This window comes from Mirounga leonina, unplaced genomic scaffold, assembly GCF_011800145.1.
Source record: "Mirounga leonina isolate KUSES-001 unplaced genomic scaffold, KU_Mleo_1.0 Mir_165, whole genome shotgun sequence".
Classification (NCBI taxonomy): Eukaryota; Metazoa; Chordata; class Mammalia; order Carnivora; family Phocidae; genus Mirounga; species Mirounga leonina.
In genome coordinates, this window is record NW_023270415.1 from 82,049,060 (window position 1) to 82,063,992 (window position 14,933).

The 14,933-nt window shown below is 57.7% G+C and overlaps 1 protein-coding gene across 1 annotated transcript; it reads left to right on the plus strand.

Moving 5' to 3' along the window:
* Window positions 1-81: 81 nt before the first annotated feature.
* On the plus strand, window positions 82-10,553 carry WDR97 (WD repeat domain 97). Its single transcript, XM_035012146.1, has 22 exons — window positions 82-233; window positions 435-1,368; window positions 1,511-1,632; window positions 1,805-2,504; window positions 2,573-2,715; window positions 2,801-3,037; window positions 3,112-3,202; window positions 3,382-3,514; window positions 3,610-3,731; window positions 3,988-4,048; window positions 4,219-4,368; window positions 4,465-4,722; window positions 4,805-4,939; window positions 5,024-5,107; window positions 6,471-6,596; window positions 6,700-6,891; window positions 6,973-7,164; window positions 7,247-7,444; window positions 7,537-7,658; window positions 7,749-8,750; window positions 8,835-8,896; window positions 9,007-10,553. The coding sequence occupies exons 1-22, from the start codon at window positions 104-106 to the stop codon at window positions 9,207-9,209; spliced, it is 5,397 nt and encodes a 1,798-aa protein (XP_034868037.1). The 5' UTR covers window positions 82-103; the 3' UTR covers window positions 9,210-10,553.
* Window positions 10,554-14,933: the final 4,380 nt, after the last annotated feature.

A 14,933-nucleotide genomic window follows, 5' to 3' on the forward strand; every position in this document is an offset into this window, starting at 1 on the left:
TGTGCTGGGGGTGGGGTCTGCGTCGAAGGCGGGGCCTACGGCGTCTGGTAGCCTAGCAACGGTCTTAGGGTCCGTTGAGCCGCCTGGACCTGCGGCCGCTAGAATGGAGACTGAAGGGTCAGACGCGAGCAACCCCTACTCAGTAGAAGGCGACAGCCTGCTGCTGGACCTGGACCTGTATGATGCTGACAGCTACGACATCCCAGACCCAGGGCTGCTCAAAGAAAAGAACGGTGAGGTGGCCTGGCCTCGCCCCCAGATGCCCACGTGGCTGCAGGCACGTCCTGCTCAGGCCCGAGCTCTGTCCGCTGCGACGCCACACTCCCTGGGTGGTCCCGTAACCCAGCAGGGCCGTCCAGAGAGGGCCTGCCTACGCCTCCAGAGGTAAGGGTCCGAGACCACGCGGCGAGAGTGCTTCTCCTGCTGACCTGCAGAGCTGCTTTCGGAGCCAGGCCCACGGCTTTTTACCGGCAGCTCGCGGTGGCAGAACATGACCCCACGTGCCCGTGCCCACCAGCTGTGGCTGTTCCTACGTGCGGGCCTCCATGACCTCGTGGAAAAGGTGGGGCTTGCCTGTGGGCCCTGCACTGACGCTTCTTCTGGCCCACCTCTTCCCCTAGGTGTCCCTCGTACGGCCCCAGCCCGGACCCCCTTGGCTCCCCTGGGCAGGTGCACTACCTCTCCAGCCCCCCGCCCCCACCCCCCAGCTGACTGCAGGCCTGCCCATCCTGGCCCACAGGAAAAGAGAGGTGAGCTGTGTGTGGCACGCTTGACCCATGGGCTGGAGCCGCTGCGCCACCTCAAAGTGGCAGCTGGGCTGTGCTCGGTGGCCCAGGACCCAGTGGGCAGACGCTTTGTGGTGCTCGATGGTGCAGGCCACCTGCACGTGCACAGAGAGGACGGATGGGCTTACGAGAAGCTACAGGCCCCAGCAGCGCTCACGGGGCTGGTGGCAGTGCCGGGCCCGCTGGACGCTGTGAGCCGCTTTGTGGGTTGGGGCCCCCAGGGGCTGGCCATCCTAAGGCCTGACCTCAGCCTGCTGTGGCTGAGCAAGCCAGGGGTGGGCAGGGTGCCGGGCCACGAGCCCCTCTGCTGTCTGCCAGTGCCCGGCGTGGGGCTGATGCTAGTGGCAGAGGCGGGTGGCCGCCTGGTGCTCTGGAAGTTCTGTTCAGGGGGTCGCCGCCTGGTGCCGTGTGGGTCACCTCTGCAGCTGCCACCAAGCCCTGCAGGTACACTCACCCGTTTGGCTCTGGGGCCCCTGCATTCCCACCAAGTCCCACGCTGCTTCGCGGCCTATGGCTCTGCCGTGCTCACCTTTGATCTGCACACCTGGGCTCTCGTAGACGTGCGCCGGGACCTGCACAAAAGGTGAGGGGGCGCCTAGGGACCGGGAGAAAGGGAGGGTGGTAGGGAGAGGCAAATCCAGGAGGGCAAGCGGGTCATGGCAGGGGCACAGGGGCTCACACACTGGGAGGTGCAGAGTCTGCCAGGGCCGCCTCCTCCCCTTCAGCGCTATCTTGGACTTGGCCTACTGCCTAGAGGCAGAGGCCATGGTGACAGCCTCTCGCGACAGCACGGTGAAGGTGTGGGAGGCTGACTGGCGGATCCGGATGGTGTTCATGGGCCACACAGGTGCGCCATGCCATGCCGCCCTCGAGGCCCGTTCTCTCTCCACCCTGTGCACGGCCCACGGGAAAGAGCTCTGGGCTCTGGCCAAGCTTCTCTGCACTGGCTGCACCCCGGGCTGACGGCTCCCCTGCCCCAGCCCCCGGGGGAGCCCGAGTGACCCAAGTCCCTCCCACAGGCCCAGTGACAGCTCTGGCCGTGCTCCCGAACACGTCCCTGGTGCTGTCGGCCTCGCAGGACGGGACGCTGCGCACCTGGGACCTGCAGGCGGCGGCCCAGGTGGGCGAGGTGGCGCTGAACTGCTGGGGCCGAGACGTGGCGTCCGGGCGCGTGAACCGCCTGCTGGCGCCCGCTGGCCCCAGCTGGCCGGTGCTCTCCCTGAGCGCCAGCAGCGTGGAGCTGTGGCGCCTTCGCGAGCTCTACTCGCCGCTGGCGCAGCTCTCTGCGCCAGTGCTTCACGTGCAGGTGGTGCCCGCGCTGCCCGCGCCCCCGCACCCCCTCCTGCCGGTGCGCCTCGTGTGCGCCTGCGCCGACGGCTCGGTCTACCTGGTGTCGGTCGCCACCGGGCGCACCGTGAGCGCGCTGCTGCTCGAGCCCGATGACTGCGCGGCCTCAGTGCTTTATTGCCTGCCGCGCGAAGCACTGTGGCTGCTGACACGCGCCGGCCACCTGGTGTGTGCCAGCGCGGCGCGCTGCCCCATGCGCGTGCTGCACCGCGTGTGCCCGCCGCCCGCGCCCGCGCCCAGGCCCTGCTGCCTGCACCTCTACAGCCACCTCCCAGACCCCGGCAGCGCGGTGGCCGGCTGGGAGACCGTGTGCCGGCACGGGGGGGAGCCGCGCCCGAGCGACGCGGCCCGGGCCCGCAAGGACAAGAACCGGTGGGTACCGGAGCCGCACGGTGGGCGGGGCGACGGTGCCCGAGCCCACGGGCGGATGTCCTGCGCAGGTACCTGCCCGTCGTGGGGCACACGGATGGCACCCTGTCAGTCCTGGAGTGGCGCGGGTCGAAGACCGTCTTCCAAACCGAGGCACACAGCCCGGGCCCCGTCACTGCCATAGCGTCTACCTGGAACAGCATCGTGACCTCCGGTCCGTATCTCCCCTCCCCCCGCAGAGGGCCTGGGAATCCCTTCGCTGCCCCACAAAGGCCCAGCCCTGGCTCCCGCCCCTGCAGGCGGAGACTCGACAGTGAAGATGTGGCGCGTCTACCCCTATGCGGAGGACAGCCTGAGCCTGCTGCGCACCTTCTCCTGCGGCCGCCCTGCCGTGGGGCTCTGTGCGCTCGGCAAGCGGATCACTGCGGGCTTTGAGGATCCGGACAGCGCCACCTACGGCTTGGTGCAGTTCGGCCCGGGCGACAGCCCCCGCTGTGAGCACCGGCCCCAGGATGACCCCACGGACCACATCACTGGTGAGGGGGCAGGGCAGAAGTAAAGCCCGAGGCGCCGCCTGGCCCTGGGCCCTCACCCGAGCCTTGTCCCGCAGGCCTGTGCTGCTGTCCCACGCTCGAGCTGTATGCCTGCTCCAGCCTGGACTGCACCGTCCGCATCTGGACGGCAGAGAACCGCCTGCTGCGGTGGGCTGGGGCTGGGAAGGAGGGAGGGAGCGGTTGGGAGCGCATGGGCGGCGCGCGGGCTCTCCTACCTCTACCCCCGCCAGAGCCGAGAGGCTGGACAGGGGAACAGGGCCTTGCCCCTGCTCGGGCTTCCTACTTTGTGGCACAAGGCTGGACCCTGGCCCTCCACACCCCTCCAGGCTCCTGCAGCTGAATGGTGCCCCTCAGGGCCTGACCTTCAGCAGCAACAGTGGGGACCTGGTGTTGGCTCTGGGCTCCCGACTCTGCCTGGTGTCTCATAAGCTCTACCTGCCCACATCCTACCTGGTTAAGGTACACAGTGAACACAGGATTGGGGGGGGGGGGGGGTTCCTGTGGGTGGACAAGCCTCCTGAGGCCAGGGCTATAGGTTCCCTTCTCCTGTGCAGAACCTGTGCCAGAAGGTCCCTGATGTGGTGCATGACCCTCCACTACCACTGACCAGCCAGGAGTCGCTGACCTCAGCCCAGCTGCAGAGGCTCGCCAACCTCCATGGGGTGGCCAGTCTTAGGTCTGCTGGCAGGCCCAGCTGAGCTGTCCTGGAGGCCCCTGCCCAGCTCCCCTGAGTCAGGCCTGGCTGTGTGACCCAGCACAAGGCCCCAGAGCTCTCAGGCCACTTAGGCCACCCCAATCCCCGATCCCAGCCCTGGCATACCTCCTCCTGCCAGAGGCCTGGCCACCCCCACCCCCAGGTCCTTGTCCCAGCATCTGCCCAATCCCACCAGTGATGACACCAGTGTCCCACCTGTGCGCATCCTTGTCTGCAGCACAGACTCGTCTTTCATCCATCGCCAGACGGCAACACCTCAGCAGCCAGTGTTGGAGGAGGTGGGATGGGTCCTGACCCCTCACCACCCCAAAGCCCCAACCCTGCACCTGGCCCAGGCCCAGGCCACTCCTGTTCGGTCCTTGGGATAGGCCTGGGGTCCCTGTGGTTGTCTGGGAAGCAGATGGCAAGACTGAAGGAGGAGTGTGCTGACCCCTGACCCCTCCCCCAGGACTTGGAAGCCCTAGTTGCGCGGGATCAAGACCTTCAGCAGCTGAGTCTGGGGCTGGTGGTCCCGGCAGCCCAGCCCCCACCCTCCTGGCACGAGCGGCAGGAGGCGTTTGACAACTACTTGCACCTGATCTATGGCCCTGGCTTGCTGGTGGGTGTGAAGCCTCCCCCAGCCTCAGCCTTGACTCCAGCCCCTCTCTTCGCCCAGGGCCTCCGACACTGCCCATCTCCCCTGCATCCCTCCTAGGACGTGCCTTCTGGAAGAGAGTTCCAGCGGTGGAGTACCGTGACCCTCACCATGGAGAGAGAGACCTGGGATGTGTGTACCTTACACAGAGCTGCCAACTGTCTTTGGAAGGCCAGAGTCTGCACTGAAGTCCCGACAGTGCCCGCAGCCCTCCCCCGACAGGACCCGGGAGCCGTGGGCCAGCACTTTGCCCACCCTCCCCGAGTCCCCTTGCCTATCCCACCCATACACCGGGGGGTGCACAGCAAGGCATCCCAGGCAAGGCCTCCCACTCCTCCCACCTCTGCCCCGACCCCATGACCCTGTGGCCACCCAGTGACAAACGTCTCCCTCACCCCAGCTGCTGGCCCGTTCCTCCCTGAGCAGTAACCTGGGCCTCAGTCTGGACCTGCAGCTGCATTTGGAGCGACTCCAAGGGGAGAAGCCTGTGGTCCCAGGCCCACCGGCCCTCCACCTACAACACAGGGGGTGCTGGGCAGGGGGTGCTGCCTACCCAAGAGCAGGGCTGCAGGGGCACTGAGGGTCCATGCTTGGCTCTGAGCCCTTCTCCTGTCCCCAGGTCCCCCTCTTGATGAAGAGGCGGCCCAAGGAGCCTCTTTCCAACTTTCGAGGCTTCTTTCCTGCCACCATTCGGCCCTACAAGGTGAGAGCCCCTCGCTCTTCCTAGAGGCACCTCCCTCCCGGGGGCAACCTTTTTATGTCCCCCATCGTCCCTTTGCTGCAAATCTTGTGCTGAAATCTGACCTGAGAGCCATGCCCGCCCACAGCCTTCCACCCACCTCCTGGCCAGCCCTATTCTCTGGGGACCAGCTGCCAGAGAGCCAGAGCTTCCTGGGGGAGACACCAGGCCGAGCCAGAGCTGGTGCCAGCTGATGGTGCCCACACACCTCCTCCCCAGTTCAAGGGCTGGGTGGGTGCTGTACGGACTTGGGAAGACCAGAGTCCTTTCCCTTTAGAGGAGTGAAGTCAACAGGAGCTGGCCCCTTGCAATCCACCACCTTCCCAACCTTTCCCACCCCAGACACCAGATAAGCCTCTCTCCAAGCACCTTCTGGCACTGTCAGCTGCCCAGGTGGGTGCTGATCCTTCCCATAGCTGCACCGTCTACCCAGACTCTCGACGCCCCCCTCCATGTTCCTACCACCGACCCCCATGCTCCTTATAGACATCCCTGTTCCAGGGCTGAGGCCCCAGTCCTGTGGAGAGCGTGTGGGGGTGTCAGGGTTCCCCAGAGGCCAGCAGCTGCCCAGACTTCCTCCTCAGTCATCACAGCTGATGTCTCACTGACTGCCCTTCCGTCTGATTTCTAAAGGGTTTTTTTGCCTGTGTGTTTTGGGTGTCGACTGAGAAAAGAGGCAGAACTGAAATAAAACAAAAGCAATTGGGATCTTAGAATTGCAGTTTGGGGAGCACAGATTTGGTCGCAACCCAGATCGAATCTTGCTGAGCAGTAAAAGCCAGGTGACTGTCTTGGCAAGTTGCAGGAGCACTAGGAAACTTACACCAGTTACGATGGGAAAATGTAATTAAATTGTACACTTCGCTGGTTTTCTGAGTACTTTAGTTTGGTTACAGGAAAAATCGCTTTTGCAGAGTGTCCACTTTTTTCTTTCTTTCTTTCTTTTTTTTAGGATTTTACTTTTAAGCAATCTCTACACCCAATGTGGGGCTCGAACCCACAACCCCAAGATCAGGAGTTGTGTGCTCCACGGACTGAGCCCGCCAGGGGCCCTGCAGAGTGTCCACTTTTTTTTTTGTCAAGAATGCAGGGGCAGCAGTCCTATGTTCAGTCTTGGCGCAGTTCCATATAATTCCTCTTTCAAAAACGGGATGAAGTTTTAGTTCCCAAATAGTCTCTGATGTTCAGAGGTTTAACCCACGTTCGCTTGGACAGGGGTGTGAGGCCCGGCAGGCGGGCTGGCGCTGGCGCTGGGGCCGCTCTGCCAGGTGGTCTCTGGGGTGGGGTGGCGTGCAGGTCTCAGCCCCCATGCTGTGTGCCACCCCAGGACTTGCAGCGGCCCGTCAGCTTCCCGGGCAGCGTGCCCAACTCGGTGGTGCTGCAGCAGATGGGGCTTCACTGGGAGGTCAGCGGCCTCGGAGCCCTCGCCCAGCTCACCAGCCGCAGAAGCAAGGCAAGGGGGACCTGGGGGGCCTCGCCCTCGGGCTCTGCAGGAAGGGGCCTGCGGTCCCCGCAGTGCAGCGTGCCAGCGACCGCCTGGGCTCTCCCCTGTGCAGCCAGGAAGGCGCCAGGACGACCTGTGGCTGCCGCGGCGCATCAGGCGGTGCGCGGCCAGGTGGCAGCAGAAGCTGACCCGGTGGTTGGGGGAAGAGGAGGAGGAGGAGGAGGAGCACCGGTATGTGGACTGGTCCTCAGAGACCCTGAGCCCACCTACGCAGCTCTCCGAGTCCGAGGAGACGGAGGCTCAGGTAGGCACCTGCTGGGGGCTGGGCTGCCGAGGGCGGCGCGGGGCGGAGAGGAGGGGCCTGCAGCTGCTGCCGCCCCCGCAGAACTCCGAGTATTTGACCCCGAAGCGCGCGCACTCTCGCACCGCCACCAGGACCGAGACCTGCTTTCGCCACCCCTGGCACCCCTATGGGCACTCGCTCTGGGAAGAGCGCTACGGGCATCTGCCCAGGTTCCTGCACTTTTTCGTCGGCCAGAACTGGTTCAAAAAGCTGTTCCCCATCTTCACCTTGGAGGTTCGGGGGTCTCGGGCACCTGGGAAGCCCAAGCTGGCGGCGGGGGGCGGGCAGGCAGGGCCTCAGCACGCGGTACCCGCAGGCCTACCCCGAGGTGAGCACGGTGGAGGGCCTGGCTTCCCTGTTCGTGGACCTGCTGTACGAGGCCTCTTGGGCAGACTGCGTGCACATCCTGAAAGCGCTGCTGAGGCTGCTGCCCGACTTGAGCGGAGACCTTCGTAATCAGCTGCAGGGCGTCCTCGTGCGCCAGCTCAACCTGGACCAGCCCCCCAGCCTCGAGGTGCACCGCTAGCCCCGCCCCTAGCCCCGCCCCACGGGCCTGCCCGGGACCTCGCGCTCCCCACTCGACGCGCTTGGCTCCTGTACGCCCAGGACCAGACGCAGAAGCAGTTCGTGATGCTGGCGCTGCAGCTCCTCCTGGCCTGCTCCCTGGAGTCCCGCGAGGTGGTGCTGGAGCTCATGTCCTACTTCCTCTACTCGCCTGCCTCCCGCCGGTGAGTCTTGCTCCCTACTCGTCCTCCCCGCTAGTGGGGGCGGGTGGGGGGCGGAGAGGCCTCTGGATCAGCTGCTCACACCTGTCCCAGGCCCGAGCTCAGGAAGCTGCTGGACGGGCTAGGCCTTCAGGACCCGCAGGGCTTCCTGTTCAGGGAGATGATGACCTGGGTCCAGGGCCCGGACGCTGACTCCAAGGCTGCCCTGCGCAAATGCTGCTGCCAGAAGCTGGAGGAAATGATCCAGAGGTTGCAGGTCCTGGGGGGCAGGGGTGGGGCAGGCTGCTTGCAGTGGAGCCTCCTGTCTTGCCCCCCCCCCACCCCGCCCCCCGCCCAGGCTTTCCCCAGGTCTTTGAGGGGAGGGGCGGGGGATCCAGGTGAGGCTGGCCGGCTCTTTGCCTTGCTCTGCATCTGTGCCTCAGGGGTCCTCTCCTGTCCCCCAACCCCCCATTTCTGGGGATCATCCTGCTCCTCCCCAGGAAGGAGTCTGCAGCCAGATCTCAAGCTTGGGGCCAGGGGCAGCCTCTGCCCTGGGCTTGGGGGCACTGTCCACCGGCTGCTTCCTCCACAGACGGAGCACTTGCAGCCTTCCGTGGCCAAGTTGTCCGAGATGCTGCCCAAGGTCTCCCAGACCTCGGTGTTTCCATCTCCTCCCAAGGAGACCCTGTCGCGGATTTCAGGGCTCGCTGGGTCACCTCATGTCTCAGGGACACCCTCAGTCCGTTCCCGGGTACCCTCACCCGGGGAGCTGAACTTGGCTGTCCTTGAGTCTGGAGCCAAGCCGATGCCTTCACCAGCGCGCCTCCAGCGGACCAGACGCGCGCTGTCCGAGGCGCTGCTGCACTTCTGCCCCTCCGAGGTCCACCTGCGCTCCTCAGCACCGGCCGCGCTGCAGGGGGACCCACTGCTGCTGGAGCAGACGGACTGGTCCCGGTCACAGATGCTGGACCTGGGGCCGATCGACGCGCTCAACTTCTTCTGCGAACAGCAGCGAGCACGGCAGCAAGGTCTCCCACGGGAGGAGCTCGAGAGACTGCGCCTGAGCCCGTGCCCACCCGAGTCCAACACCGTACTGCCCCAGCCCCGGGATCACTGGTGAGGGGGCCCCCAGGCTGGGACGGGGCCTGTGCGGGGCAGCTGAGGGGCTGGCTGGGCCAAACCTACTCCTTACCCCTCCAGGCACTATCCCATCCTCCGGCTTCAGGAGGCCAAGGTCCAGAGGTCTCCGATGAGACTGAGGGGTGAGTGGGGACAGGGGTAGAACTGGGCCCCGACACCTACCTCCACCTTAGCCGGGGTCCCAGTGGGCATCGACCCCACCCTGAGACCTCACTGACCTGCTGGCCCGCAGGCTGGATGCGGTCCCAGCTCTGGGTGGGCCGTACCCTCAGTGGCTCCATCCGGATGCTGAAGCTGCCGCTGCCGAGGGTAGAAGTTCAGCCTTTCCCCCCGGACTGGCCCAGGCCTGCCCGTCCGCTGCCCCCACGGCTCCTGCAACCCACCTTGCAGCGCTACTTTCTGCCAGATTATACAGACCCTGACAGCTACAGCTGACCAGGCTGGTGGCCCCAGTCTCTTCTTCCCTCCAGCATGGAGTCGAGATGTGGCTCTCCAGTCAGCTGTTCTCCCCTGGAAATAAAGTCCAGAGGTCATGGCCAGGAAAAAGGGTGCCACCTTCATCTTTGGGGGCTGCAAGTTTGAGCAGAGCAGTCTCGATGGTGGATGAATCTGCCAGTGGCAGTTGCAAGGCAGGAGCGGGGGGGGCATGGTGGAGTCTGGCATGGTCAGCCCTTGGTGGAGCAGCATTCCTGGTGGGAGTGGGTCTGCCTGCCAGGAGCCGGACCCATTGCGTGGGCATGTCCTGCTCAGGCACTCAGCCTGTGTTTATCAGTAAATTACTGGGGTCAAGATGGGAGTGGGGACTCCTGGGCCAGTGAGTGGCCAAGCATGGAGGGACTGGGAGGGTCTAGGCCACACACACACATACGTGTGTGTTTATCTGTGTATTGAGTGGGGTGGGGGGCCTGCAGACTTCAAACCAGAGTCTACCCTTGGCTGGAAGGGAGAAGAATTGATGGAGTCCCATGTGCTTTATTCAAGAAGCAATAAAGGGGCAGCATCCTTTGGACCCTTCTATCTAAAAATTGCCACCGAACTTATATGTGAAGTGCAGGGTCTCAGAGGGCCTTGGCTTCTTTCTGAGCTGTCGGGACCTCCCAGGGCACTGGTCCCACAGCTTGTGGGGCACACGGCACATGTGTGCACTTGCTATTAGGTCTGCCTTTGTTTTGTTTCTTAAAGATTTATCTATTTATTAGAGAGAGCACAAGTGGGAGGGGCAGAGGGAGAGGGAGAAAGAATCTGTAGCAGACTCTGCCCCGAGCCCAGAGTCCAACATGGGGCTCGATCCCATGACCCTGCGATCACAACCTGAGCAGAGAAACCAAGAGTCGGATGCTTGACTGACTGCGCTGCCCAGGTGCCCCGGGTCTGCCTTTGTGAAGGGCTGTTCTAGCTTTTACATCCTCCTTTTGGGTCGTTGAATAGCAGTTTCTTCCCTCTGAATGTGTTCAGCCTCCGACTTTAGAAGTTTTTTTCTCAGTGGTGTTCTGGATAGAATTTGTCTCCCATACCTTCCCCACAACCCCCAAACTGTGCCGGGGCTCTTGTTGAGGGGCTGTGGAGAGGGTGGCCATTTCCTAGGCCAAGTAGGGCAAGAATTGCCAGGTCTGGAGAACCAAAGACATGACATTTGTATAAAAGGATCCGTGCCTGCTAAAACAAGGACTGTGGGGCCGATAGTAGTCTGCTTCTACAGGTGTTTCCTTTAAATTATAAAAGCAATAAATTCTTTTAAAATTACCAACATCAGAGGGGCACCTAGCTGGCTAAGTCGGTGGAGTGTGTGAATCTTGATCTCAAGGTCGTGAGTTCAAGCCCCATGTTGGGCATAGAGTTTACTTAAATAAAAGTAAATTAAAAATAGATAAAAATATATTTAAAAAATATCAACATGAGGGGGCGCCTGGGTGGCTCAGTTGGTTAAGCGACTGCCTTCGGCTCAGGTCATGATCCTGGAGTCCCGGGATCGAGTCCCGCATCGGGCTCCCTGCTCGGTGGGGAGTCTGCTTCTCCCTCTGACCCTCCCCCCTCTCATGTGCTTTCTCTCATTCTCTCTCTCAAATAAATAAATAAAATCTTTAAAAAATAAAAAATAAATAAAAATAAAAATAAAAAATATCAACATGAGAAAGTGGGGCAAATTTAAACAAGTTTTAAAAACCCACTAATTATAAAGGGAAACTATATGTTAATACATATTAATATATAATTATCTTAAAATTAAGAAATCTATTCATCTATACCATTCAGAGAATAAAAAGGCCAGAGAGGAGATATCTGTAATACATGTAACTATAAACAACTCATCTCCAAAATACACAAAGAGGGCGCCTGGGTGGCTCAGTCGTTAAGCGTCTGCCTTCAGCTCAGGTCATGATCCCAGGGTCCTGGGATTGAGTCCCACATCGGGCTCCCTGCTCAGTGGGTAGCCTGCTCCTCCCTCTCCCACTCCCTCTGCTTGTGTTCCCTCTCTCGCTGTGTCTCTCTCTGTCAAATAAATAAAAATAAAGTTTTTAAAAAAATACATAAAGAACTTCAACGAATCAATAACAATTAAAAAAATCACACAACCCAACAGAAAAAAATGTACAAAAAACTGGAATGGAATTTTCACTGTAGAAGAAATCAAAATCACAAATACATGTATTCCCTTCACTTCCTAACCGAATGGCCTTAATGAGTTACCCAGTTCTCTGAGCCTTGGTTTCCCATGTATGAAGTGGGGATGATGATGCTCAGAGGCTGTGCAGGACTGCTGTCAGAATTAAATGAACTTTACATCTAACACACTTAGGAATAATGCCTAGTACAGATTATGTAGATAGAAAACAAAGCCAGGGCGCCTGGGTGGCTCAGTTGGTTGGGCGACTGCCTTCAGCTCAGGTCATGATCCTGGAGTCCCGGGATCGAGTCCCGCATCGGGCTCCCTGCTCAGCGGGGAGTCTGCTTCTCCCTCTGACCCTCCCCCCTCTCATGTGCTTTCTCTCATTCTCTCTCTCAAATAAATAAAATCTTTAAAAAAAAAAAAAAAAAAAAACAAAGCCAGACACTCCCTTTTTTTTTTAAAGATTTTATTTGGTAGAGAGAGCACAAGCAAGGGGAGGGGCAGAGGCAGAAGAAGCAGGCTCCCCTCTGAGCTGAAAGCATACGCTTAACCAACTGATCCACCCAGGGTCCCTAGACCCCTTTCTTACATCATTTACAAAAGTAATGTTCAGATGATTTGAAGATTGCAATGTAGAAACTAAAACTATAAATATATCAAAAGGTAATTTAGAAAAATATTCACTCAGAATACTCAGAAGGAAAAGATAGACATATTTGCAGATTAAAAAAAAAAAATTATGGCAAAGGGCACCTAGGTGGCCTCGTCGGTTAGGCGTCTGCCTTCCACTTGGGTCATGGTCCCAGGGTCCTGGGATTGAGTCCCGCATTGGGCTTCCTGCTCAGCGGGGAGCCTGCTTCTCCCTCTCCCTTTGCCCCTCCCCCCTGCTCATGCTTTCCCTCTCTCTCTCTCTCAAATAAATAAAATCTTAAAAATTTATGGCAAAAGAGACCATAAAATTAGGGACAAACCTCAAAGTGAATTGTATATTTAAATGTAAAACTAGGAAAAATTGAGAAGGAAATATAAAAGATCTTCTGGACGAGCAACTGATGAAGTATTCTCAGACATGATGCTCAAAACGCCATATATGAAAGAAATCAGAAAGTTGGACTTTATCAAATTTTAAACCTTCTGCTCTGTGAAAGGCCCTGTTAGCAGGATGGAAAGACAAGCCACGACCAGGAGAAAATGCCTGCAAATGGCCTGTCCACAAAGAACATCCAGCTAGAATGAAAAAAAAAAATAGCTTTCAAAATTAATGGTAGAAACCAAACAATCCCACTAGAAAATGGACAAAAGAAGCAGACATTTCACCAAAGAGGAGATGCTCCACATCACTAGCCATTAGAGAAACGCAAATTAATACCTAAAATAAAAAGAGTTGACATCACCAAATGCTGGTGAATATTCGGAGCAACTGGATCTCAATACTTGCTTGTGGGAACGCAAAATGGTCCGCACACTCTGGAAAACCATTCAGCAGTTTCTCGAAAACTGAACATACCAGGACCTACAATCCAGCAGCCATACCTACAACTCAGCATTTATCCCAGAGGAATGAAGATCCGTGTCTGTACAAAAACCCGGACACCATGTTTTACAGCAGCTTTATTTGTAATAGCCGCAGCCTGGAAATGACACAAAGGTCCTTCAACAGGCAAATGGCCACCCCACTGGCAGGTGCACACCACGGGGTACTCCGTGGCCATAAAAATGAAACGTGTGACACGCGTGACGACCTCCAGGGGTCATCTGCGGTGTGATTCCATTTCCGTCACACTCGAGAAGTGACAGAGTTACAGAGGAAGAACAGGTTTGTGCTTCCCCGGGGCTAGGCTGGGAGCTCGCGCGGCACAAGGAGGTCTTCGTGGCGATGACACCGCTCCCTATTTTGACAGCCGCATTGGTTCCATGAGTCTCCACAGGTGGTAAAGTGGCATAAAATTACACACACTCCTTGGTTTTGACGTCGTCGTAGCTACACAAGGTGTACCGTTGAGGTTCCTAGAAGAGAGACATCTATTTAGAAAGTAGATTAGAGGTCATTGGAGGGAGGAGAGAGGGAGAAATGCAACACTTAAAACTGGTTTAGGTGCCTTGGCTGGCTCAGTTGGTGAAGCATACGACTCTTGATCTTGGGGTCATGAGTTCAAGTCCCATCTTGGGCGTAAAGCGTACTTAAAAAAATGGTTTAAATGGCCAATTTTGTTATATACATTTTACTACCGTTTACAAAATTAATCATGTAATATACCAAAAAACATTGAATTTAAATGGATGATTTGGATGGTATATGGGTTACATCTCAATAGAGTTATTATTTTTTTTTATTAATTTGACAGAGAGAGAGACACAGTGAGAGAGGGAATTCAAGCAGGGGGAGTGGGAGAGGGAGAAGCAGGCTTCCCGCGGAGCAGGGAGCCCGATGCGGGGCTCGATCCCAGGACCCTGGGATCATGACCTGAGCCGAAGGCAGACGCTTAACGACTAAGCCACGCAGGCGCCCCTAAAGTTATTTCTTTTAAGATTTTATTTATTTGACAGAAAGAGAGAGCGTGCGAGAGCACAAGCAGGGGGAGCGGCAGGCAGAGGGAGAAGCAGGCTCCCGGCTGAGCAGGGAGCCTGATGCAGGACTGGATCCCAGGACCCCGGGATCATGACCCGAGCCGAAGGCAGATGCTTAACCACCTGAGCCACCCAGGCACACCTCAATAAAGCTATTTTAAATAATACCACAGGAGGGGCGCCTGGGTGGCTCAGTCGGTTGAGCACCCAACTCTTAGTTTCTGTTGGGGTCATGATCTCTCAGTGGTTTGACTGAGCCCTGCCATCAGGCTCCATGCTCAGCACGGAGTCTGTTTCAGATTCTCTCTCCCTCTCCTCTTTCTCCCCTCCTCCCTGACCCCTTCTCCGAGTTGCACTCTTCTCCCTCTCTCAAATAAGTAAAATCTTAAAAAATAAAATAAATAATACACAGGACCATCCTTGAAGGTCCTTCCAATGGCCAAATTTTGGATCACAATAATGAGAGTAAAGTGTTTTATTTCTTTGAATAAAGTAAGACTCCATGAGGGGCACCTGGCTGGATTGGATGTGCGAGTGACTCTTGATCTCGGGGTCATGAGTTCGAGCTCCACACTGGGTGTGGAGATTACTTCAATAAATTAACTTTAAAAACACTAATAAATAAGACTCCATGAGTCTTCATTGACATAAACAAATAAATGAACAAAAATAGGTAAAGAGAAAGCTTTCTCTCCTACAATAATTAAAAACTACATGCAAAAACTAATGAGTGAAAGGTGGACGAGGAATGGACTATTTACATGATCTCAAAGTATTTCCCCATAAAACATTTACTAAATACAAAGAGAAAAAGAGTAACCTAACAGTGAAAATCCTGGGCAATTCACCTTAATTAAGTAATCAAAATAAACATCTCCACTGTGGGGGCAAACTGATGGGACTCAACAAAAAGAGCTCAGCCTCACCTCCATAGTATTCCTTCCTTCCTTCCTTCCTTCCTTCCTTCCTTCCTTCCTTCCTTC

Bases quoted from the DNA above. Each gene is read 5' to 3' on its own strand.
- WDR97 (XM_035012146.1), top strand. From the start codon at position 104: ATGGAGACTGAAGGGTCAGACGCGAGCAACCCCTACTCAGTAGAAGGC. The intron at 3,038-3,111 runs GTGAGGGGGCAG...CTTGTCCCGCAG, and splicing joins CCCCACGGACCACATCACTG to GCCTGTGCTGCTGTCCCACG. The intron at 8,897-9,006 runs GTGAGTGGGGAC...GCTGGCCCGCAG, and splicing joins GTCTCCGATGAGACTGAGGG to GCTGGATGCGGTCCCAGCTC.